The 26,702-nt window shown below is 45.1% G+C and overlaps 1 protein-coding gene across 4 annotated transcripts in view; it reads left to right on the top strand.

Moving 5' to 3' along the window:
• Positions 1–26,702, top strand: part of LOC140427690 (mitogen-activated protein kinase kinase kinase 21-like) — a 126,070-nt gene that overhangs the window by 59,600 nt on the left and 39,768 nt on the right. For all 4 annotated transcript variants that reach the window (XM_072513203.1, XM_072513193.1, XM_072513212.1 and 1 more), the window contains exons 2-3: positions 23,958–24,138; positions 24,980–25,128. In XM_072513203.1, coding sequence (XP_072369304.1) covers positions 23,958–24,138; positions 24,980–25,128 — 330 coding nt within the window. The remainder of the gene's footprint in view (positions 1–23,957; positions 24,139–24,979; positions 25,129–26,702) is intronic.

Below are 26,702 nucleotides of genomic sequence, written 5' to 3'. Positions count from 1 at the left end.
TTTTAATTTTAGCCATTCCACTTTTGACTGGGTGATTTTTAAGTTGCCAGGCAATTTCCCAACGGGAGGAGGTGACAGAAAGCTACAGTTGCGTTTTAGTGTTCCTGCAGCTGCTGTGAGGAGGCGGGATACCCTTGCCTTTTGCTTCTTTGCTCAAGAGTGCTAGAGTTTACTCAGGCCACAGCTGAAGGGAAAGGTGGGCTCCCAGGCCATCATATGAACACAAGTAATGTACATAATTCCAGGTTCTATTGTTGGTAATCCAATTTCCAACCCTGCCTGTCTCTGAATAAGTAGGCTCTTTAAAGGAAAATATTTGGAGATTGTGCAGCTTGTTTTCCTTTTGTGATTCCAACTTCAGGCAACCCACGTTCATGTTTTGAAATAAATGCTATTAGTTATAGATTAACAAAATGGTTGTAGATCAACTTTTATCAGAATTAGGAATCTAGTTCATTCCATGGTTTCCCATGGCTATCTGAAGGCTGTACCGTTTGAGTTATTGCCAGTTTTTGTTTCCCTCGGAGTTAGTTTCTATTTTGGCAATATTTAAAGAAATTGAAGAGCAAATGATCGAGCTAATCCTTATCAAATAGCTGGATATTGCACACTGAGGTCTGAATGACTTCTAGTCCCCATGGTTTGATTCTATAATTGTCACATCACATGCTACATCTTCAGTGCTCACAAAGGAAAAATGGTTTGGCCTGAGCGTTGCAAATGGCTCTTTTAATAATAATAATCTTTGTTAGTGTCACAAATAGGCTTACATTAACGCTGCAGTGAAGTTACTGTGAAAATCCCCGCGTTGCCAGATTCCGGCGCCTGTTCGGGTGCACAGGGAGAATTCAGAATGTCCAAATTACCGAACAGCACGTCTTTCGGGATTTGTGGGAGGAAACCAGAGCACCCGGAGGAAACCCACGCAGAGACAGGGAGAACGTGCAGACTCCGCACAGTCAGTGACCCGAGCGGAAATTGAACCTGGAACCCTGGCGCTGTGAAGCTTTGCTTGGACTCTTGAAGACCTATGGCAGTGTTTTCTGTACAGTGCTGCTACACAGCAGTGCACCCTACCAGCTACAACCTGCGTGCGGTTAATTCTGACGGAAACAGTGGTGTGGTGCTAATGTCACTGGATTCATAAATCCAGAGACCCAGCTAATGCTCCTGGGACATCAGTTCAAATTCCACCATGGCAACTGGTGGAATGTAAGGTTCATAAATCTGGAATACAAATATAGGCTTGAATTTTCCAGCCATTTCTGCAGGCGGGATCATCTGATTCTGCTGGTTTCCCAGTGGCAGGGGGTCCGCCCATACAGCGGTAAACCACGTTGACAGCAGTTGGACCAGAAGGTCCCGCCGCCGGCCAATGATGGGCTGCCTCCGCTGCCACAACACGCGCGAGGCGAGGACTGTGGAAAATCCTGCCCCTAGTCTTCGTAATGGTGACCATGAAACATGATTGTCATAAAAACCCATCTGCTTCACCAATGTCATTTTAAGGAAAGAAAGCTGCCATCCTTGTCTGGTCTGGTCTGGTCTGCATGTGACTCCAGATCCACATGTGGTCGAGTCTTAACTCTGATGTGGCTGAGTAAGTGTCTCAGTTCAAGGGCAATTTGCGATTTGCAACAACTGCTCGCCTTGCTAGTGACGCCAACATCCCACGAAAGCAAAACAAACACAGCGCAATTTAATTTTAACTCTGATTTTCTTTTTAGCACTAAATTCCATTGCTTAATTTGCATTACCAGAGATTTTGATTTGCTTTCAAACAGAAGTCAACTTTGAATCATCATGCGTTCTGAAACAAAGGTTGCAAGACCAAAGCCCACACAGCGGAATAGCAGCAAGACACAAACGAGTAAAAGGAAAGACTGGGTAAATTAGATCGCAGTGATTACATGCCACAAAGCTTGTGCTTTCTACCCTGGCGGTTGTTTGGAGGAAGGAAAGACTGAAAGGGCATTGTTACATTATAAAGATGTGGCTGATGGCACACAAGCAGTCAGTTGCCTGAGCAAGTACTCAAAAGGCGTCAGCAAAGGATGCACTGTTTTATTGGCATAGAGAGCTACTGCCGGATTTGCTCTCTCTGCCACTGTTTGGCATCTGTTAGAAAACAGAAGCTAATATGAATGGAATGGAAGGGAACGGAGGAGAATCATATGCTGCTCCTCTCCCCCTATTTGGAAAGTGCAATATAAAGGCACCTTAAGGGAGGTGAGCAATGACAGTTTGGAATTCCAGCGAAAGAACAAGTTTGAATACAATGAGGCTTGATTTCAGCACATGTGATAATTTGGGAGGAATTTACAGCTCACTGCAACTGTGAAATAATCAAAACTGAAGGTGTGTCAGCACTATTGGAACTGCGTGAGAAAGGTTGCTAAAAGATTGATTTGACCTAATATTGCCCCTGCCTCCACCCCAAAAATTATCTTTTTTTGGTCTTTAAGCATGCCTAAAATAAATGAACAGCTTGATAAGTATCCTTTATTTAGACTGAACCTGATGCCTTCAGACGTGTTTTGCTCTTGTCCCTGAAATACTTGCATTCCGTGTGTTCATCACGGCAAGTTTAGTCAGGCAGCTATCAGACTTGTGATGCATTTACTACTGTCAACAATGTCTTAACTTGCCAGTTAGAATTGCTGAGTCCTGGATTCTGCATTCCCTTTCAGTGCTGTTGCCTCACTCTTAAATGCTTACAAAAGCAAAATAGCTGTGGTAAATTTACCCAGCCACACAACGGTCCTCACTGACCAGAAGGTTCTGGGTCCAATATCTAGTCGAGGATGCAGAGTTGACCAGTCTTAAACCAGGATGGCAGTTGCCTGATGTGTTTGTCCTCAACACCCTGGGGGTAAGGAGATGGGGGGCGGGGGGAGAGAAGTTAGCTAGGGTGTTCGCATTACTCAGTGATCATGTTTACTACTGATACCTCCCAACGAGCGCCACATGTGGGTTAAGCCCTTTCAGCTCTCACACGAAGAATCCAGTAAACAGGCAAGCTGCCAGCATCCGTTGAAGCCTAACACTAGGAGTCGGCACATGCAGGAGAGGAAAGGAGAGAAAATTAGGCGGTTAGAGCAAAATTAAATAAAATTCCTCTTTGCCTCTGGGACCGTGAACAATAGGCTTTATTTGTTCTTGGGCTGTGGATGATGCTGGCGTGGTGTATTTATTGCAAAGCCGATGTTTTTACAACTGGCCTCCCAAGCTGCTTCGAAAGGTGCTCGGAGTCGGGCACATTTGTTTCAAGGACCTGTCGAGGCGTTCTTGTTTTAGCTGTTGGTTTATATAAATTTCATTCTGAAATTAAATATTTTGCAGAGTGGATCAACATTTACTAGTAGGATTTTTCATTGCAATGCTAATTCAGTGGCTAAAAGCTGCCATGCGTTATTAAAGACACCTTACACTTATGTACCTGTCACCAGCTCAGGGGACCTTAAAGTGCTTTACCGATAAAATACTTTTGAAGTGTAGTTGTTGTAATGTCAGCCTAGACTTTTGTGCTCCAGTCGCTGGAGCAAAACTTGAACCCCCACCCTTCTTAGAGGTGAGAAATTTACCTGCCGAGCCATGTGCTGACGCATTCGAAATTCACATCATGTATTGGGCACAAACACAGACACACACGCACACACAGACACACATACTCTCTCACACACATACTCTCACGCACACTCTCACACTCCCACTCACTCACACCATGACTATCTGTTTCTTTGTCAGATACCTACCACATTAAACATTCTGCTGAGTTCTACTAAAGCGCCAAATTGAATATAGCAAGCTTACTTTACAATTCATTTCTCTCCCTCTCACCATCAGGCTAATTATACTCTGCCTGCCCCAGATGCAGCCTTAGTTGAACTAACTCAGCACAGCACAAGGATCAAATCTAGCAGCTCCCTGATTTTGTACGGCTCTGCTAGTTACTGGATACACTGCCATTGGGGGAGCTATTTTTTTAATTAATCTTCAATTCTGCAGCTTGAAGATCTTTGATCTCATAACACTACACTCTTGTTCTGCGTGAATAAGCTGGAGGTTGTGTGAGTATATAACAATGATGTATTGATTCATTTTTGCTGTATCGGTCTTTGTTTGAAGAAATTCACCCCATCTCTTGGGTATGCTCCAAAGTACATCAGTTTACACTTTTCAGGGAATAAGATTTCATTTTTCCATTTTTCCCATTCAGAGCAAGCCCAAAGTGAAACAAACAGAAATTGAATCATATCCCAGTTTTCATGTTATTACATTAGGAAATATTCAGCCACATTTACGAAAAGGGCATATGTTGGCATCAGTCTATTGCCATTATTCTGCTTGTTCGTATTATTGTTTCCTGTGCTTCAAAGAGGCCCCTGGAAGGAAGTAGTCAAGCAATCATGCACAGTGGTTTACCATCTTTCTTGGCAATATGCTTGAGATCTTGAGCTCAAGGGAGGTGGCGTTGTGTCAAATCTTCACCTCTTCTGTCATGCTTACACTGCAGGAGTGTGTAGATTTGTGAGGGGTGCCAAACATCAGCAATTAGCTAAGGCTTTGTAAATAGGTATAGTCAAATCCAACAGAAGATGACCATGTATGATCCAGGATTAAGGCCTATTTTTGCATTGACAATGTGCTGACCGCATTTGCTAACAGCAATTGCTGACGATGCAATGGGGAGAAATTTGACTGCATCCTGGACCTGCCTTTTTGTAAGTCCTGAGAGCTGCAGTCAGAGATGCAGCAAAGCTTGGGTTGCCCTTTTATAGAACCATAGAATCCCTACAGTGCTGAAAGAGGCCATCCGGCCCATTGAGTCTTCACCAAGTCTTTGAAAGACCAACCTACCTAGGCCCAATCCCCTGCCCTATAACCCCACTCTAAGGGGCAATTTGTCATGGTCAATCCATCTAACCTGCATATCTTTAGACTGTGGGAGGAAACCAGGGCACCTGGAGGAAACCCACGCAGACATGGGAGAATGTGCAAACTCCACACAATTGCCCAAGGCCGGAATCAAACCTGGGTTCCTGGTGCTGTGAGGCAGCACCACCATGCCCCATTTATTTGGCTCTAACTTGCAAGTCCCTTCCCCTGGAGTCTTGCCGATCTCCTGCTTGATATCCTCCCATTACCCGCAAAGCGCCTTCTGACAGTCTTCCCCGTGTGGAATTATACGCAATAATAATAATTGCTTATTGTCCCATGTAGAGTTCAATGAAGTTACTGTGAAAAGCCCCTAGTCGCCACATTCCGGCACCTGTTCAGGGGGGCCGGTACAGGAATTGAACCCGCGCTGCTGGCCTTGTTCTCCATTACAAGCCAGCTGTTTAGCCCACTGTGCTAAACCAGCCCTAACAAACAACGAGTTTCTGTCAAACGTTGCTCTCCCATCTAGATAACATAAAACAGCATTTAAATTCCAATATACCATTAATGTTCGTACTGAAGGGGGCGGCATGGTGGCAGAGTGGTTAGCACTGCTACCTCACGGAGCCGAGGTCCCGGGTTCGATCCCGGCCCCGGGTCACTGTCTGTGTAGATTTTGCACATTCTCCCCGTGCCTGCGTGGGTCTCACCCCCACAACCCAAAGATGTGCAGGGTAGGTGGATTGGCCACGCTAAATTGCCCCTTAAGTGGAAGAAAATAGAATTGGGTACTCTAAATCTTTTTTTAAAATGTTCGTATTGAAGTCCCGATCTAAGTGTACAGTTACTTGGCAGATCAGTTGTGTGTCCATCACGGTTCAGCAGAATTCCACTTGACTGGAAAGTAAACAAAATGCTTGAGTGGAATGTAGGTTGCTAGGCATTTGGGCCACGAGAATGCTTCACTGACCGGCCCTCAAGCCTGGATTTTTATTTTGTGCAGTGCCTGTTGGCTGCCTGCCTGCTGAAGCACTGTGCCTTACTGGCAGAAAGCGGAAGAGCAAAATGCTTTCGGAAACCTGGAATGGTGGTTCGAATGAAACCTGGCTCACCGTCAGGCTCGTCCTTGGTGCCTTATTTTTGGTTTCGGCTTGGTCTACGCGCGATAAGAAATTTCAGGAATGTCTCGGTTCACCTTTGTTGATTCTGGCAGAGCAGCTAATGGGACTGCTCCCATCAACAGACTCTCCATGCCAGCAATGTGTAGGCCACCGGCTATAAACATGGAAGCAACCCCTGTGTACAAGCAGTAAACTACTTATCGATTTTTATGAGTTAATGTGTTCCTGGTTCTGATGGACTTTGTTTTTCTCCCCAGACAATTTTCTCCACTTCTTTTGAAAATTACATTGATTCCTAACAGAGTAGTCACATTCTCTTTGTGAGTCTAGATAATGAATGATGGCAGACGGATTTCAGGGGAATGGGAGGGGAGGGGAATGTCAGTTGGGGCAAGTTGAAACTTGCTCCACTGTGGTCGGTGTCTAATTGGTCTCTGACATGAGCTTGGGGTGGAGGTAGTTGGTGGGGGTGTTTCCTGATTGCATGGTTACTGCCAGCATATTTAGATTTGAAACCCAGCATGGAGTGGATATCTTCAGGGGAAAACTGGTATCAATTTTTTTTTCTCCAATAAAAACGTGGTGCAATGTTGAGCAATGCTAAATTGGTTTGTCTTTTGTGTACTTGCAATGATATATCCAAATTAAGAATTACAGGTGCCCGAGTGAAGGCAGTAGTAAATGATATGTCTGCTCCTGCGCATATGGTGATATGTGGTACTGAGGAGAAACACAGTTTTCTATAAAAATGGTTTCAGGGTTTGCCTTTCTTGTTCCTCATTCTCGTTGCTTAGGGCTGAGTAAAATAATTTACTCACAGCTATACTTAAGCCGTCTGTTTTCCCCCCCCCCCCCCCCCCACCCAAAATAAAAAACTCTCATCCCCAAATGCCAAGAAGTATAAGGAGAAATGTATAGGGGTTGTGTCCAGGAAGACCATTTTCTATGTACAGGCTTGGCCCTGGCATTGATTTTTAATGTTATTCCTTTCTAAGAGTTACAAAGCCAATGCGCAGAGTGAACAGGGCAAGCCCCTAATCCGTCTCCTTGCTTCAAAAAGCAATTCAAATTCAAATTGAAACCAATTCATGGTCCCACAAAAGGGACACGCTGGAGCCAAGCTGACATGAACAGGCATTGCACCTGATTTTGGGCTTGATCATATACTTCATATCAGCTAACGGCCCTGAAGCATGGCGGACAATTTTATTTTTTTAAAATATCTTTTTATTGGCACTTCCCATATTTATAAACAGTTGTATATATACACATCACGTTTTTCTCGCCCGCGCTAATTTCCTATATTATACAGGGAGGTTTAGTTTGTCCTTCGTTTAGCTGGCCCTACTTGCATTTAGTTGCCCTCTGGATCGGTCTAGTGTTCCTCCCCCTTCCCTGTTGTCACCCCCCCCCCCCCCCCGACTTTGGCTGTGCTTTTCTCTTATTTTCCGGACAGAATGGGGGGAAAAAGGGGGGTAGCCCCCCCCCCATCTCTTGTGGTCCCTCATTTCTTGTGGTTTCCCCACCTTCCCCCCCTCCCCCGGTTGCGCAGTCTCTTGGTACCTCATCTATCTTGGTGTTTTAAAAAAATTCTTATTAGGTTACTCCTCGTTGCTGGCCTCGAACAGATTTTGGAACAGACCGCAAACTGCCCCCCCAGTATCCAGGAAGCCTTCCTCTGACCCTCGGGTGGCGTACTTAATCTTCTCCAGGTGGAGAAATTCCGAGAGGTCAGCGAGCCAGTCTGCAGCTGTGGGTGGTGCTGCCGATCGCCAGCCGAGCAGGATTCTCCGGCGTGCGATTAGGGAAGCGAAAGCGAGGGCGTTGGCCCCCTTCCCCATGTGTAACTCTGGCTGCTCCGATACCCTGAAGATTGTCACTATTGGGCATGGCTTCACCCTCACCCCCACAACCTTGGACATTGCCTTGGAGAAGGCTGTCCAGAACCCAGCAAGCTTGGAGCAAGCCCAAAACATGTGGGTGTGGTTGGCCGGGCCCCTCTGGCACCGCTCACATTTGTCCTCTACCTCCGGGAAGAACCTGCTCATTCGGGTTCTGGTCAGGTGCGCTCTGTGCACCACTTTGAGCTGGATTAGGCTTAGCCTTGCGCAGGAGGAAGTGGAGTTCACCCTGTTCAGTGCTTCGCTCCAGAGTCCCCATCCTACCTCTGTCCCCAGTTCGTCCTCCCATTTTTTTTCTGGTCTTGTCCAGTGGAGTCCGGGCTCTGTCCAGTAGCTGTCCGTATATTTTCCCACTGAGCCCCCCCCCCTTCTTGCTGCGTGTGCCTATCAGGTCCTCTAGTAGTGTGGTTTCTGGGGCCCCGGGGTACCCTACAGTCTCTTTGCAGAGGAAGTGTTTTATTTGGAGGTGTCTCATTTCCTGTCGTTTTGCTAGCCTCCACTTCCTCGTCAGTTCGTCTAGTGTCGCCAGTCTGTGCCCTACGTAGAAGTCCGTGACCGTCAATGTGCCCCGTCCCGCCTCCATCTTTTGAAGGTGGTATCCTGCATGGCTGGGGGGAATCTGTGATTGCTGCATATGGGAGCCATGGGGGACATTTTGGCTATCCCGAAGTGTTGTCTCAGCTGGGTCCACGTTAGCGTGGCTGCTACTACTGGGCTTGTTGTGTATCTTGTTGAGGAAGAAGGGAATGCTGCTGTGGCCAGGGCCCGGAGGGTCGTTCCTTTACAGGATGCCTCCTCCATTTGTACCCAATCTGTGTCGGGTTCTTGTCCCCTCACTCTTTCTGCCTTTGCTGCCCAGTGGTAGAATTGTAGGTTTGGTACGGCCAAGCCCCCTCTGATTTTCTTTCTTTACAGTGTCTGTTTGGGAATTCTCTGGTTCTTACTACCCCACATATATATACACACACACACACACACACACACACACACACACGCAAACGCCATGATTAGACTGTCTACGTTTTGGAAAAAGGCCTTGGGGATGAAGATCGGAATGGATCTAAACAGGAAGAGGAACCTTGGCAGTATGTTCATCTTGATCATCTGCACTCTCCCCGCCAGGGAGAGTGGGAGTGAGCTCCACCTTTGAAGGTCTCTTCTTACTTCCTCCACCAGGCTGGTCAGGTTCCACTTGTGGATCTGTGTCCAGTCGCTGGCTATCTAGATTCCCAGGTAGCAGAATTTGTTCTGGGCCGTTTTGAACAGGAGCCCCTCCAGCTCTCTTCCTCCCCCGTTTGGGTTCACTGGGAAAGCCTCGCTTTTGCCCATGTTAGGTTTGTAGCCCGAGACGGTTCCAAACTCTTTCAGTATTTGCAGTATTGCCTTCAGTCCCTCCTGTGGCTTCGAGTCATAGAGGAGCAGGTCATCTGCATAGAGTGCTCTCTGTCCCCTCTCTGGATTCCCTTCCAGCTTTTCGCGTCCCGCAGGGCTATTGTCAGGGGTTCGATCGCTAGCTCGAACAAGAGTGGGGACAGGGGCCAGCCCTGTCTTGTTCCTCTCTGCAGCTGGAAGTATTCAGAGCTGGTGGTGTTAGTTCGGACGCTCGCTTTGGGAGCGCTGTACAGGAGCCTCACCCAGGCGGTGAACCCCGCTCCGAGCCCAAACTGTTCCAGTACCTCGAGGAGGTATTTCCTTTTGACTCTGTCGAAGGCCTTTTCTGCGTCCAGGGAGACGATCACCTCTGGTGTTCTCTCCCCGGAGGGGGTCATTATTACGTTTAGCAGCCGCCTGATGTTGGTGGGAGCAATTTGAGGTTATGAAACTAGATCACATATTATCCTTGCAACATCGGGGTATATTGGCATAGTACTTAAATATTTGTGCTTGCTTCATCATCACATATATCAAAATTAGTATCCATGTCAATCTGAGGCTAGAAGTTATTATGGGAATTGAGCATGAAACCTGGACTGAGACTTAATGCATTACTGGGGGAGTGTTGTATTGCCATAAAGTTGAGTCCTTAGGATTAGATGCTCAACTGAAACTTTGACCATACTATTAGGGGGGAAATATTCTGTATTATTAGTCCAAGAAGAGTAGAGAGTTCCTTGGGTCCTGGCCAAACATTATTTTGTCAAACAAAACCACCAGAAGCTAATGGTTGAGTCATTCACCTGATTTGTAGTTTGTAGGACTTGGGTGCAAGTTAGCTGCTAAGTTTGCCTACAAACCAATAATGGCTGCAGTTCAGAATTAATTGGTATACATGCCATAGGTACTTCAAACAGAGTGCTTTATGTCCCATGTCTCACATTGGCAGCAATTAATAAGAAAAAGTGACTTTTTCCCCCACTGACATTGGAGGTTATCAGGGTTGATTAATTCGATCATTTAGAGTCGATTGTGAGCCAGACACTTTGCAAGGTTTGAAGGAATTTGGGGCAGCACAATTTAAGATGAGCTGTTAGTTCCCAGGAGGCCCTATGTTACATAGACATCGAATTTACAGTGCAGAAGGAGGCCATTCGACCCATCGAGTCTGCACCGGCTCTTGGAAAGAGCACCCCACCCAAGGTCCACCACACCACCCTATCCCCATAACCCAGTAACCGCACCCAACGCTAAAGGCAATTTTGGACACTAAGGGCAATTTATCATGGCCAATCCACCTAACCTGCACATCTTTGGACTGTGGGAGGAAACCGGAGCACCCGGAGGAAACCCACGCACGCATGGGGAGGATGTGCAGACTCCGCACAGACAGTGACCCAAGCCGGAATTGAACCTGGGACCCTGGAGCTGTGACGCAATTGTGCTATCCACAATGCTACCGTGCTGCCTACGTTTGTGTTAACTGTTTATCAGCAATGAAAAGTGATGTATCATAAACTGTTATAGTGAAATTTCTGAAACTGTATTTTCCCCTAAAGACATTTTCAGGAGCATGCCTACCTGCTTCATGCATTGGTATGCTGGTGCACATGCTCATTTGAGATCACAGAGTATTACAACAGAAATAGGCTATTTGGACCATGTTAGAGTTCAGATGGACACTCCAGTATGTAACTGCATCTACTGACTTTACTTAACATAATTTGTCAATGAGCTGATAGTTTGGAAATAAATTAAGATGTGGGATTGGGGGAATTATGCACTCTATTGAATTATTCAATCCACATGATGATTTAACTTAGATTAACATCAGAATGACAGCATCAAAGAAAGATATTGCACAGAGTAGGCCATTTGGCCTATTGACTAAATTAGTCCCATTTCCCTGCTCTTTCCCCATACCTGTAACATTTTGTCCCCCTTCCAAGTGTGTTTCAAATTCTCTTTTTGAAAGTTACGATTGAATCAGTTTCCATCACCCTGTCATAAAGGGGAGGATGGTGGTTAGTGATATTGTAAATTGGCTAGTCATTGTTACAACAGCCTGAGCTAGTGCACGGTCAATCCTAGACCCACTTGACCCGGAGTCGCGACACAATTGAAATGAACAAATAATTCTTAGAAAATTCCTGAAGTCTTTGGCCTATGGCTGCCCAATAATTACAGTCACAGACAACACAGAGGGGAAAAAGTGGAGTAAAATAATGATGAAAGTAAAAGGATAAGAATCTTGTTTCAGATGGATATCCTCCAGTACAACTTTCTTCAATCTAGGCCTTCAGTTGAAGGCTTTTGCTTTCAGTCTGTCATGATTTTTGCTGTAGATTCATCCAGGTCTCCAAAACGCCTGTGCAGGTTCAGGAAAGCAGCATATAGGCAGTATTTCTGGAGAGAGAGAGAGACAGACAGATACTCTCAGCTGCTCCTCTCTGCGAATAGGATTTGACTGTCACTCCCTGCGTCCTCTGAAAACCACCCACTCGGGTAGGACGCAATCACTGCCTGTTGTCGGGCAGCATATGACCTTTTGCCAATTCATTGGTCAACAGCCAACCAATCAAACCGAATTCCTCCGATCTCTTGGGTGCCATAAAGTCTTGAGTTTTTCTGTTCAGAAGCTAAACCTCCATAGCACAGTGGAACGTTTTGCAACTTTTGAGTTCCTCACTTCCTCTGCTGACCTTAAAGGTATATATCCATTAAATATCCATGGATCAAAATGATAACCACAAAATAGAAGAAATGGGAAATAAGGGAAGGGCCCTTGCATCATCCAGAGACCCAGGACAATGGTGTGGGGACCTCCATTCAAATTCCACCATGGCAGATGGTGGAATTTGAATTAATTAAAAATGTTGAATTAAGAGTCTAATGATGGCCCCAAAACCATTGTTGATTGCCGTAAAAGCCCATCTGGTTTAAATAATGTCCTTTAGTGAAGGAAATACGGTCTGGCCTACATGTGACTCCAGATTGATTCTTAACTGCCCTTTGAAATGGGCAAGCAAGTCACTCTGTTCAAGGGTAATTAGGGATGGGTAATAAATGCTGGCCCAGCCAGAGACACCCACATCCTATGAATGAAACGAACAATACTCAATCTGTAAAATGTTTCCTCCAGTTACCTTTGGTTCTTACCCCTCAAATCTGTCCACCCCTGCTGCCACCGGAAACAAATTTTCCTTATTCCCTCTATCAAACCCAAGATTTTGAACTTCTCCATCAAATCTTACTGTCTCTGCTTGTCGAAGAACAACCCCAGATACTTAACATTATTGAAGCCCCTCATCCTTGGTAGCATTCCAGCAAATCGCTTGCTAATTTCAAATCTGTCTCATACAGTCTTATCAGGTCCTGCCTCCTCCACTTTCCGGGAAGAGTTTCCACAGACCCATGACTCTGAGAGAAATAAATTCTCCTAATCTCTTGACCTAAATGGGAAATCCCTTATTTTAAAATTGTGTCCCCTAATTCTCATCTCTTCCACAAAGGGAAACACCCTCTCAGCATCCACCCTATCAAGTCCCACCAGGATCACACGTGTTACAGTATTTCACCTCTCATTTTTCTAAACTCGGAAGGATACGGGCCCAACCTGTCCACCTTTCCTCATAGGATAACCCCTTCATTGGATTGGATTTGTTTATTGTCATGTGTACCGAGGTACAGTGAAAAGTATTTTTCTGCGACCAGCTCAGCAGATCATTAAGTACATGGGAAGAAAAGAAAACACATAATAGGGCAACACAAGGTATACAATGTAACTACATAAGCACCGGCATCAGATGAAGCATACAGGGGTGTAGTGTTAATGAGGTCAGTCCATAAGAGGGTCATTTAGGAGTCTGGTAACAGCGGGGAAGAAGCTGTTTTTGAGTCTGTTCGTGCATGTTCTCAGACTTCTGTATCTCCTGCCCGATGGAAGAAGTTGGAAGAGTGAGTAAACCGGGTGGGAGGGGTCTTTAATTGTGCTGCCCGCTTTCCCCAGGCAGCAGGAGGTGTAAATGGAGTCAATGGCTGGCAGGCAGGTTCGTGTGATGGACTGGGCGGTGTTGATGACTCTCTGAAGTTTCTTGCGGTCCTGGGCCGAGCAGTTGCCATACCAGGCTGTGATGCAGCCAGATAGGATGCTTTCTATCGTGCATCTGTAAAAGTTGGTAAGGGTTAATGTGGACATGCTGAATTTCCTTAGTTTCCTGAGGAAGTATAGGCCCTGTTGTGCTTTCTTGGTGGTAGCGTTGAATTGGGTGGACCAGGACAGATTTTTGGAGATGTGCACCCCTAGGAATTTGAAACTGCTAATTCCAGGAATCATTTGAATGAACCTCCTCAGAACAGCTTCTAATGCAATTATGTATTTCCTTAAATAAGGAGACCAAAACTGTACACGGTTGTCTCATTAATTTTCCATACGACTGTCGCAGAACATCCCTACTTTTATATTCCATTCCGCCTGCAATAAATGAGAACACTTCATTTTTCTTCCTAATCACTCGCTGCCCCTGCATCCCAACGTTTTTGTGATTAATTTAACAGGACATCCAGATCCTCCTTTACATCAAAATTCTGCAGTCGTTTTCATAGCAGTGTATTTTCATAGAATTTACAGTGCAGAAGGAGGCCATTCGGCCCATCGAGTCTGCACCGGCTCTTGGAAAGAGCACCCTACCCAAGGTCAACACCACCACCCTATCCCCATAACCCAGTAACCCCACCCAACACTAAGGGCAATTTTGGACACTAAGGGCAATTTATCATGGCCAATCCACCTAACCTGCACATCTTTGGACTGTGGGAGGAAACCGGAGTACCCGGAGGAAACCCACGCACACACGGGGAGGATGTGCAGACTCCGCACAGACAGTGACCCAAGCTGGAATCGAACCTGGGACCCTGGAGCTGTGAAGCAATTGTGCTATCCACAAGGCTACCGTGCTGCCATTCTCCATTCTTCCTGCCAAAGTGGACAATTTCACCCTTTCCCACATTGTACTCCATCTGCCTTTTTGTCCACTCACTTAACCTATCTATTTCCCCTCACAGTCTCCTTATGTCTTCTTCATAACTTACTTTTCTATCTATCTTTGTGACATCAGCAAATTTAGCGACCATTTGGTCCCTTCATCCAATTCAGTGATATAAATTGTAAATAGTTGAAGCCCTGCACTTATTGCTCTGGCATTCCACTCATCACATGTTGCCAACCCGAATATGACCCATTTAGCTGACTGTTTCCTATTAGCAAATAACCCTCTATTCATGCTAATATGTTACCCCTGCAGTTTGAGTTCTTATTTTGTGAAGTAACCTTTGATGTGGCACTTTGTCAGATGTCTTCTGGAAATCTTTTTTAAAATAAATTTAGAGTGCCCAATTAATTTTTTCCAATTAAGGGGCAATTTAGCATGGCCAATCCACCTAACCTGCACATCTTTGGGTTGTGGGGGTGAAACCCAGTCGACGTGGGGAGAATGTGCAAACTCCACACCAGGGCCAGGATCGAACCTGGGACCTCGGCATCGTGAGGCAGCAGTGCTAACCACTCCGTCGCCGTGCTGCCCTGGCTTCTGGAAATCTAAGTACAGCACATCCACAGGTTCCCCTTTATCCATGTTGCTTGTTACTCCCTCAAAGAAGTAAGTGTCCTGCTATAACCCCCTTAATAATAGATCTCAGCATTTTTCCTATGACCGCTGTTAAGCTAACTCTTTATTTGTTCATTGGAGGGACATGTCACATTTATTGCCCATCCCTAATTGCCCTTGAAGGGGCAGTTAAGAGTCAACCACATTGCTGTGGTTCTGGAGTCACATGTAGGCCAGACCAGGAAGGATGGCAGATTTCCTTCCCTAAAGGACACTTAGTGAACAAGATGTTTTTTGTATGACCATAGGCAATGGTTTCATGGTCATCATTACACTTTTAATTCCAGAGTTTAAAAAAAAAATTTAAAGTGTCCAATTTTTCTTTTCCCCCAATTAAGGGTCAATTTAGTGTTGCCAATCCACCTACCATGCACATCTTTTTGGGTTGTGGGGGTGAGACCCACGCAGACACGAGAAGAATGTGCAAACTCCACACGGATCGAACCCGGGTCCTCAGCGCTGTGAGGCAACAGTACTAACCACTGCGCCCAGATTTTTATTTTAGTTCAAATGTCACCATCTGCCATGGCAGGATTTGAACCTGGTTCCCCAGAGCATTACTCTGGTCTCTGGTTTACTAGTCCAGTGACAATACCAGTATGCCACTGCCTCCCCGCCTGTAGCTTCCTGCTTTCCGTCTCCTGTTGTCCTTGACTGGAAGAGTCACATTTGTCATTTACCAATCCGATGAGATTTTCCAGAATCTAGGGAATTTTGGAAAATTAAGGTCAGTGCATTACTATCTCAGCAGCCACTTCTTTTAATACTCTAAGATGAGAGTCATCAGGACCTGGTCATCTTTTAGTTTCAATAATTTTCACCGTACCCTTTCTCTGGTAATTGTGATTGTTTTAGGTTCCTCCCTCGCTTTCACCTGTAGATCCACACTTCTCTGGGATGTTATTTGTATCCTCCACAGTGAAGATAAATGCAAAATATGTGTCCAGTTCACCAACCATTTCCTTATTTCCATTATTAATTCCCCAGACTTCCTCTGTTGAGGACTGATGTTCATTTTATTTCCTCTTTCTTTTTAAATATCTGTAGAAACTCTGACTAATTCCTTCTGTGTTTATAGCTGGTTTTACCTCTTACTCTATTTTCTCTCTTCTAGTATTGAATGAATTTGGATACTGAACGTGTCAAATCAGATCTCAAAACAAGAGTGTTCTCAGCATTCTCATCGCTATTCTGTTATTTCAAAATTCAGTACTTTGGTAATGGTGGTGGGATGTTAGGGATGGACAGTAAATGCAGCCTTGTCGGTGCCACGCAGAACCCATTTTAAGAAAAATCTAGATAATGCCAAGCAGACATCCTACTCCACTTTCAGTTTAACTCCATAGACTTGGATAACCTGTCAGCCCTTTGGGAGCTGTGTTATCTTTTTGAAGCTGTTGGTCAACCTGTCCTAGTTTTCCAGGTCAGTGTGCAGAAACATTGGATATGAAATGCTTTGGGGGCTGTGAGGATGTCTCAAGATTATTATCTAGCTTTTATTTTTGCTGAGCGGGATTATTGTTATTAATAGCGTCTCCGGAAAGCCAAATTTGCAAGTGTCAGAATTGTGTAAAAACAGCGACGGTGTCATTGTAGGAGGAAGCAAAGTTTATAAGCTGGGGTGCCTAATAACATGAGTGGATGGATTAAGCCTAACGTACAGGAGCGCTTACACCTCCTAAGTAATTAATTAATTGTGAAACACTTTGGGCTGTCCTGAGATTGTGATAGGCGCTTTAGAAATGCCTTTCTCCCTCATTTTCTTCATGATTTCTATCCTTAAGTTGGTTATAGAGATTCGGGAACATCAACAAGTTTCTGCGGCTCTCTGATTTGGTTAAGCAAGAAAAAAACAACTTTCCTGTTAATTTGGTCAATTGTTCTGCCTCCCCTTCTGCATCACATGATGATAATAACCATTCTGGATCCCATGGCCACTCGGTATCCTCTAATGAGCTTTATTCTAGTGCTGGCCGAGCCATTTCATTGTGGAATGCAGGATTGAGCCCAAGCCTACTTGTTGCCTCACAAGAATTTCCACCAAGATTCTCTGTCCAATTCTCCCTTCCCTAATGCGAGCCCGGTTTTGGCTTCCTTGACACAGTACAGATTAGGAATCTAACCTGGGTCCTTCTAGGCTGTCACCGCAACTGCACTGCAGATGATTAAACCCCACCCACTGTGTCCATCTCAGACAGGTGGGCTATTGCAGCAGCACCTCCAAGTTTGAGGATGCCACCAGCAAAGCTTCATACACTTAGTGTGGCCATTGTCTGAAGCACCCTCTTCGTATGGAGCAACTCAAATACCATTAACCATTACTAACTGAGCCAAAGTTTGTTCAAGCCTATTATCGAGTTTTAATTAATAATCTTTATTGTCACAAGTAGGCTTACATTAACACTGCAATGAAGTTACTGCTGAATCTGTAGCATTGCCTCTTTACACTGCAGTATTAGTTCCCTTGTTTTTTCAGGCAGCTGAAGCCAACATAATTTATAGGAAAGATACCAGAACAAATACATGTGGAAATTCACGACTCGACACAAGAAACGCACGCACACAAAAAAAAAGGAAAACAACAGCATAGAAAAACATCCATGGGTGTCCCCCCCCCGTCCCCGTCCCCGTCCCCCCCGGCTTCGATCTTTCCCAGTCCATTCTTTTGAACAAAGTTGTTTGCCTCCTCTGGCATGTTTTTTTTAACAAATGGTCCATCGGATCCAAGGTTTCGCCAGGTACAGCATGCCGAATCGTACTTTGCTTTTGAAGAATGTGGTCTTAGCTTTGTTAAATTTTTCTTGGTGTTTAGCCAAGTCGGCCCCAATGTCCTGGTAGACATGAATCATGTGTCCCTCCCAGCTCAGGTCCGCATGGCTTTCGCCCACCTTTTGATACATTCCTTGTCTTGGTACCTGTGGAGTCTGACAGTTAGCGCCCGCAGGGGTCATGGCTTCTGGCGGAGCGACCTGTGGGCCCAGTCAACCTCGGGCCCACAACCACCTGGGCTTTTATCCACTGTCCTCTTTGGTAGCCCGACGATCCGGAGGTTCTGGTGCCGAGACCGGGTCTCCTGGTCATCCAAACTGGACTTCAGGATTGTTTGGGTCGGCGCTAGCATTGTTATTTCAGCCTCTAGCGAGGCAATTCGTTCTTCCTGCTCCATGGCTGCCTTCTCCATTTCTTGGATTGTTGCCTCCTGGGCCTCCAGCTGCCGCTCCACCCTGTCCATCAACCCACGTACGGGGGGGGGGGGGGGGGGTCAGGTTTGGTGCCTGTTCATCAGGTCATAAAGATCCAAAAATGAATTTCCTGACAGGAGCCACTTTTTGTGTGACCACTTAGCTCATGGCGGCCACCGGGCGTCTCGAGGGCATTAATTTCTGATCATGAAAGGAGCAAGAGGAGAGATTGTGAGAATTTATTTTCTCTCGCAAAGTGCTGTTAGAACGTAGAAACCTTTGCCAGAAAAAGTGGCGGAGGCAGAATCCACAATGGCTTTATAAAAAGGAAGTGGTTTAGTGTTTGGCAAAGAAGGGAAGGGTTCTGGAAAATGGGGCGAAACCCTCTTTGGGACAGCCAGTAACATGATGAGCAGCTGATGCCTTTGACATGATAAATTTGACATTTAGCTCAGAAGGTTTTTGCTGAACTTCATCTCCATTGAGGAACACCTTTTAAGCGTATAAGATAAAAGGGTTTATGGAATGTGCAGCTGGCCAAACATTTGGCCCTCTCCCACTCGGGATTGATTTTTGGATGCCGAGGAATCTAATGTAGAGCTGATGTAGAGGAACTGATAGAATTTATCATCCATTATCAAGAGAAATGTCAAATTACTAATTGTGAGCCACTGCCACGAGTTTGGGTTGGTTTAATCTGAAATGTTGCCGAAATGACATTATCTTGAAAAGCTAAGGACTGCAACTTGAACCAAAAAGGAGATAAAACCAGGGTGGAAAATTATTTTAGCAAGATACTATGGAAAGAGCAGAAATTATTCGAATATACCCGCCTACACGTTTTTAAAAGGGCTTTCTCACATTAAAAATAAAATACATTCCGGGGCGGCGCCGTGGTTAACACGGTGCCGTGGTCCCAGGCTCGTTCCCGGCCCTGGATCGCTGTATGTGGTATTTGTACATTCTCCCCCTGTCTGGTAGCCCCTCCACAAACCAAAAAAGATGTGCAGGGTAGGTGGATTGGCCACGCTAAATTGCCCCTTAATTGGAAGGAAAAAGAATTGGGTACTCAATTTGTAAAAAAAAATAGAGATCAAATTCATCCTGAAGTTTTGAATGCTCACGGGCATGTTACGGTGTGCAGTCCCTGCAATCTGAGCTTTCTTTCCACTATTCTGGACTGAATTTAAACTGAAGGGGGTGGCAAGGTCAGTATCTAAACAAACTGGACCACCCAGACCTCGATGCTGTGGTGACTCTTGAATCTAAAAGCAGAGTCAGTTAGTGTTTGTATACGAACTGAGCTAAGCACCTTATGGCATGAGGCACTGGTGCCATTGATCAGGGAGGCAATTTAGTGAGAGACCATTTAACTATCTAAGGATATTAAATAATTGGCAATAGTTTCACTATGGACACCCACAATCCAAAGTTATGTCACTGTAATGTGAGCCAAATTACATTTTTGTTGCAAAGATATTCTCAACATCTGAGGGGAGAGGGTGGGGGGTTACAGCAGAGTACCACAATCTGAGAACCTGATGCAGAATTTTGGAAATATAGCAAGCCCTCCTGCATCTGTCATGTTCTGACCAAGAATCCGACTGAAATGGCAACCCAAGTTCTCTGCTTCTTTCCCCCCTAAATGTACATTTACAACAGTTTCTTGTTCTGCTTCTTGACGGCAGGGGTGTTCTGTCCCTTTGTTGTATGTTCTTCGGAGCACTTTTGGATATCTTTTCAATTGAACTGAAACCAAACAGCGTGCCTATGCTGCCCCCAGTCTGTGAAAGGCAGTATTGCAGATGCTTGTACCGTTCTTCATTTTCACCATATCAATGTCAGAATTATAATCTATAAAATGCCTTCTCACCTCCCAAAGAACTTGCCACTGAATTAATTGCTTTCCAAAGTACATTTGGTATTGTGTAGATAAAGAAAAGTCAGTTTCTGCAGCGAAGAACAAATGAAACGAAGGATTAGCTAAACTGTTTTTATTTTAATTATGTAGGTTTCGAGTGCAAAGTACAATATAGATTAAATCATTCATTTATAAAGCACCTTTCAAGTTCTCAGGCCACTCGAACCATTCACGCCCAATGAGTTGTTCTGATGTGCAAAGTCATCGTAGTAGGCAGGCTAGCAGCCGATTTGCATACACAATTCCAATAAATGGTATTATCATCATAGATTATCATAGAATTTACAGTGCAGAAGGAGGCCACTCGGCCCATCGAGTCTGCACCGGCTCCTGGAAAGAGCACCCCACCCAAGGTCAACACCTCCACCCCATCCCCACAACCCAGCAACCCCACCCAACACCAAGGGCAATTTTGGACACTAAGGGCAATTTAGCATGGCCAATCCACCTAACCTGCACAACTTTGGACTGTGGGAGGAAACCGGAGCATCCGGAGGAAACCCACGCACACATGGGGAGGATGTGCAGACTCTGCACAGACAGTGACCCAAGACGGAATCGAACCTGGGACCCTGGAGCTGTGAAACAATTGTGCTATCCACAATGCTACCGTGCTGCGATAAATGACCTGATAATTAATCTATTTTTCTGATGCATGAGGGAGGAATGTTGTTCAGTGCACTGGGAAAGCTCATATTTGAAAAATGCTGTGGAGTCTTTAACAACATGCAAACAGGACCTTGGTTTGGCAATTCATCTCAACAATGGCATGAAATGAAATGAAAATCGCTTATTGTCACAAGTAGGCTTCAGATGAAGTTACTGTGAAAAGCCCCTAGTCGCCATATTCCGGCGCCTGTTTGGGGAGGCTGGTACGGGAATTGAACCATGCTGCGGTCCTGCCTTGGTCTGCTTTCAAAGCCAGCTCTTTAGCCCTGTGCTAAACCAGTCCGCATCTGTGGCAATGCAGCACTTCAGTAGTGTACTGAAGTGTTAACGCGATCAGCACTTGAAATGAAAATGAAAATCGCTTATTGTCACAAGTAGGATTCAATGAAGTTACTGTGAAAAGCCCCTAGTCGCCACATTCCGGCGCCTGTTCGGGGAGGCTGTTACGGGAATTGAACCATGCTGCTGGCCTGCCTTGGTCTGCTTTCAAAGCCAGCGATTTAGCCCTGTGCTAAACAGTAGCGTACTGAAGTGTTGTCGTGAGTTAATGTGCAGAAGTCTTGAACTTGAGAACACTGCCGTCAAAGACTCAAACCATGTTGACTTGAAAATTGACCTTCCATTCATTTGAAGCCAAATTTCTTGCCTTTACTCTCTCTCTCTCTTGTGAAACTGAAAGTTGAAGCAATTGAGCTTGGGCACGCATGGGAAATTGAGCAAAGGATTTTAATAGAGTGATGCCAAGGTGAAGGAAATACTGAGCAGCGTTCCCCAGTCAATGATGTTCAAGCTCCAATCAATGATCTGAATCAGAAAAGAGGGAGGTGGGGATTATTAAGGAAGAAAGGAATTTTTTGTGACTTGCCTTGTGTCAGTTAACATTTTGCGGACTTTGACCCAAATAATCCAGGAATAACTCAACTCCTTGAAGGCAAAAGAGGGGAAGAAAGCAGAAGCTCTTCAGTTACCGTGTCTAAATCCACATTCCTTGTGTATGAGTTTAGGAATCAAATCAACATGGCCGGTTTGGGCACACCATTGCGCAGTGGTTAGCACTGCTGTCTCAAATCAATATGGCCGTATAGGCAGCACGGTGGCACAGTGGTTAGCACTGCTGCCTCACAGCTCCAGGGACCTGAGTTCAATTCCAGCCTCGGGTGACTGTGTGGGGTTTGCACATTCTCCCCGTGTCTGCGTGGGCTTCCTCCGGAATCCTCCCACAGTCCAAAGATGTGCAGTTTAGGTGAATTGGCTGTGCTAAATTGCCCCAAAAGATTAGGTAGTGCTACTGGGTTCGGGTGGAGGCATGGGCTTAAGTAGGGTGCCCTTTCCAAGGGCCGGTGCAGATTTGATGGGCTGAATGGCCTCCTTCTGCACTGTCGGTATTCTATGACTTCTATGGCCTCAATGATGTCTCTGGCCTTGCGCCAATACTTTTTCACAAGGCAAACGTCTTTCTTTAAAATAGACCAATTACTCTCTCCTGACTTGTGCCTGCACTGCCTGACAGGCCAGTTGGAAGAGTGATTTTGGCAAAAGGAGGACTGGCTCCCTGTTTCCAAAATCAACCTAAAGTACCATACAGAAGATTGGGTCCAGATGCTGCATTAATATCATTCTCCCAAAATCCAGAGCAAAATGAAAAGTGTTTCCCTGTTCCCCCTAAGAATAAGTGGTGACACGTGATAATTTCTGGAGTATTTCCCCAAATTATCAGTGATTCGCTATCATCCTCTTGTGATCAACTGGCATTGGTTTCTAACTATTAACTAAATATTTTCTGATTCAACAAACTGCTGGGATAGAATTCGAAGCTCGCCTTAATGGCGTTGAGTCCCCAGATAAGTGTTACAATACAGCCGTTGTTTGCAGTTCAAACATCGATAAATGGGAGCTGAGAGCAGCGTTGATCTGGGAAGATTGATTAAAAATGGGAGATTAAATTGTTTGTTTCTGATGTTGACAGATTGCACCGTTATCAGGAGTGCGAGGAGGTGCACTTTACCCTTGAACATGTTTTTAAGCAGCCAATTCTGTGAATGTCAATTGGCACCTCAGTTTTGAAACTCTAGAGAATTTTATTTCCGTTGTTAGAATTGTGGTACCTCAGGTGAACCCCAAGGAACGTGGGCCTTGCTATCTTGCTCCAGTGTTTTAAGTTGAAGTGTTTAGCAAGCCCAAGTGCTGGTAGTTCATTTCCATGGGTGTTTACCTTTAAATTAAATTTCCAAGTATTTGTATGCAATTTTCTTTTAATGCAGTCTGTGTATCTTTCCACAGTGCTTGTGGATTCGGGTTGATATTTTGTGGTATTTATGCCTGCACTGGAGGCTGCATTATCTTTACCAATTCATGCAGACTGTTCTGTCTTGGTCCCCTCTGGTTCATCTTCAGGTCGGACTTCATTTTGATATTAACATCCTGACAGTATGAGCCAGACTTGCAACTGGTTCCTGTTGCATAAAATATCACCTGATGTTCAACGAAGTATCCTGTTGTGAAACACATTAGTCTTGGTGATTGTGGCGAATACTGCAATGGGATTATAAATTGAGAATTAAACCGTTTCTTCCTTAGGCTAGATAGGCTTCTGAAATCTGCATTCAATGCGGTAATTTTCTTCGGTTCTCTCAGGATACAGCAAAGCTGTGGAGACCAGATGTTCCTTTTTGGAGCGCTACAGTTGGCCCCCTCTGGCCAAGGTCAGGGAGGGCAAACATAATAAAAGATTCCTGCTCCAGATTGCTCTCCAGTGAGATCAGCTGGAAGGTATAGATGTGTGTCCAACAGATGAGGGCAGGATTAAGTACAGCTTTGATGTTGCCCATGATCACGGTGTTGACATTCATTGTCTAAACCCAGGCGAGCACTTGGGTGGAATACCCAGAAGATTGTACCTGACCCAGGCGTCTTATCACCTTGGGGAAAACCACGTCTTTCTCCTTTATTACTGTCCGTAAAGGACTTGTCCTGAAAATCCATTAAGTTAATTACACCTAATGGCCAGGTCAATTGTTTATAGAACTGGGATGGGGATCAGTACAGGCTTTGGCTTTTGCAGAATACACATTAGCCTAAAAACTCTTCCATTTTAGTGGTAATAATCATAAAATTGTGTGAGACTCACAAACAGCGTGCTACCTTGAATAGTGTGCCGACAGGCTTTAGATTTCAAATTCTCAGCCAGGTTAAATGTTTCCACAGTGATGTTTACATTGCCCTTCATATTTTTGCCTCCCCAGTTTTGTTACTTGAGAAGATTGAAAATGATGATATCGCTAACAAGACGCTGAAGATCACGGACTTTGGCTTGGCCAGGGAGTGGCACAAAACGACCAAGATGAGTGCTGCGGGAACCTATGCTTGGATGGCACCAGAGGTTATCAAGTCATCTATGTTTTCCAAAGGCAGTGATGTTTGGAGGTAGATATGCTCTTGAACTGTCTGACACTATACTTGGAATTCTTTTTAAACGCATTCGGGGGATGTGAGTGACACTTGTCGAGGCCAGCATTTTACTGTCCATCCCGAATTGCCTTTGAGAAGGTGGTGCTGAGCTACCTTGAACCGCTGCAGTCCGTACTACCCGGGTACACCCACGGTGCTGGTGAGGGAGGAAGATCCGGAATTCTGATCCAGTGGCAGCGAAGAACGGCGATATATTTCTGAGCCAGGAGGGGAACTGAGAGGTGGTCTGCTACCCTCGTCCTTCTAGGTGGTTGAGGTCGCGGGTTTGGGAGATGCTGCAATTACAGAGAACTTTACGCTATTGTTGTGAACATAAAATTAATTTGAGCCAGTATGCAGCTTTGATCTATCATAAATAATAAAAACAAAATTAATAGAAAATCATATATAGGAGCAACAGTAGGTCCATCGAGCCTGCTCCGCTATACAATAAGATCGACTGATTTGATTGTGGCCTTAACTCCACTTTGCTGCCTTACCCAAGGTACATGGAAAGACAGTTTCCCCATGGAAATCCCAGAGCAAGGGGACATATGGTTTAAAATGAGAGCTGTTCAGGGATGAATTCAGGATGCGCTTCTTCACACAAAATCCAGAGTTTTCCCCCAAAAGGCTGTGTATCAAGATGAAGATTGGTAGATTTTTTTTGTTCGGTAAGGGATATTGTAAAGGTGGATAAATGAAGTTGAGGTACAGTTTAGCCATGATTTGATGGAATGAAGAAATGGGCTCCTCCTGTTCCTATATACCTCCTGTCAGTGTTTAATAGGTTTGGTGTCACCTCTTCTGGTTGCAGCTATGGTGTGTTGCTTTGGGAGTTACTGACTGGAGAAGTCCCTTATCGTGGGATTGATGGCCTTGCAGTAGCTTATGGAGTAGCTGTCAACAAGTTAACCCTTCCTATTCCGTCTACGTGTCCTGAACCATTCACCAAACTAATGGAAGGTAAGTAAGGGGTTTTGCAAAGTGAACTTTTTGAAAGGATAGACCTTATTTGTGGCTAATGTTCCATTCTGTGAATTATTTACGGTCAGTTACTTTGATTCACGAGTGAAAACCCGCTGTATAGTTTTATAGTATATTTTACCTGCTGAATTCATATTCCCGTTGTGTAAAATACTGGTAGCCAGTGTTCTTGAAGCATTCACGTAACAAGCTGATTGAATACGGTGTTGTGTTGCCGCAGTAGAGAGAAGAAAGAGTTCAGTAGGTCCACCTCGCCTGAAGGGTTGTGGTCTCCCTGGTATTGTGTAACTCCGCATTGGCCCAAAATAAGCCAGTCTACTCTGCCACCGGCTGACGTCAACTTAATTAAATGCCATAAGTTACCTTTTAAAGCAACAAGTCTGCAATGTCATTTTCATGCTGCAACTTCCTTAACAATAGAAACCTTTTTGTATGAACGGTGGCAGTAGTTTATCCTGTTTCTTCTTTCTAGGACTTGATAGAATTCAGAGAATTTACAGTGCAGAAGGAGGCCATTCGGCCCATCGAGTCTGCTCCAGCTCTTGGAAAGAGCACCCTACCCAAGGCCAACACGTCCACCCTATCCCCAGAACCCAGTAACCCTACCCAACACTAAGGGAAATTTTGGACACTAAGGGCAATTTTTCATGGCCAATCCACCTAACCTGCACATCTTTGGACTGTGGGAGGAAACCGGAGCACCCGGAGGAAACCCACGCACACACGGGGAGGGTGTGCAGACTCCGCACAGACAGTGACCCAAGCCAGGATCGAACCTGGGACCCTGGAGCTGTGAAGCAAATGTGCTATCCACGATGCTACCATGCTGCCCACTAATAGGGTAGATACCGGGAGGATATTTCCACTTGTGGGAGACTAAAACTAGGCGACACAGTTTACGAATAAGACCTCTACTGATTAAGGTGATGATGAGGAGAAATCTTTTATCTGAGGGTCATTTTTCTGTAGAATTCTCTTCTCCAGAGAGCAGGGCCTTGAATTTGTGCAAGTTAAGAGTTGCACAGATTTTTGATAAGGGAGCTGAGGGTATGGGGGTGCAGGTAGGAAAGTAGAGTTGGGACAAAGGCAGAGTAGCCACAATCTTATTGAATGGTGGAGCAGGCTCAGGGGGCTGAATGACCTACTCCTTTCCCCTATGTTCCAATAACATTTCTTTGTTGTTAACTTGTAAAGGGGGAAAAATATTAATCACAGGGTAATGTTCTGGATGGGTCTTTCTAATTCAAATTCTCTCTGCTTTTATTCCATGGTTAAGTAACTTTATTGCTCTTGGGGAGTAGGCTTGACCCTGTGGACTGGTCCAAGAAATTCAAGACATGAGCACAGCTGAAAGATCACACGTTGAAATTGCAGCTTAACCTTTGGCGAGTGTAGAAGTAATTTTGCCAAGAATGGGATCAGTACTTCATATATTGGGGATAGTAAAATATGGCAATCTGTGTGTAATGGGAGTGATGGGTAAATATGTACCTCTGGGGCAGTCGCTTCATTGGCATTGCCAATTCTTATAGGGATAGCCTGGTTGGTGTCCC

Source organism: Scyliorhinus torazame, chromosome 1 (assembly GCF_047496885.1).
Source record: "Scyliorhinus torazame isolate Kashiwa2021f chromosome 1, sScyTor2.1, whole genome shotgun sequence".
Taxonomy (NCBI): Eukaryota; Metazoa; Chordata; class Chondrichthyes; order Carcharhiniformes; family Scyliorhinidae; genus Scyliorhinus; species Scyliorhinus torazame.
Note: the sequence above shows the minus strand (reverse complement) of the source record. Positions and strands in the feature narration are given on the sequence as shown.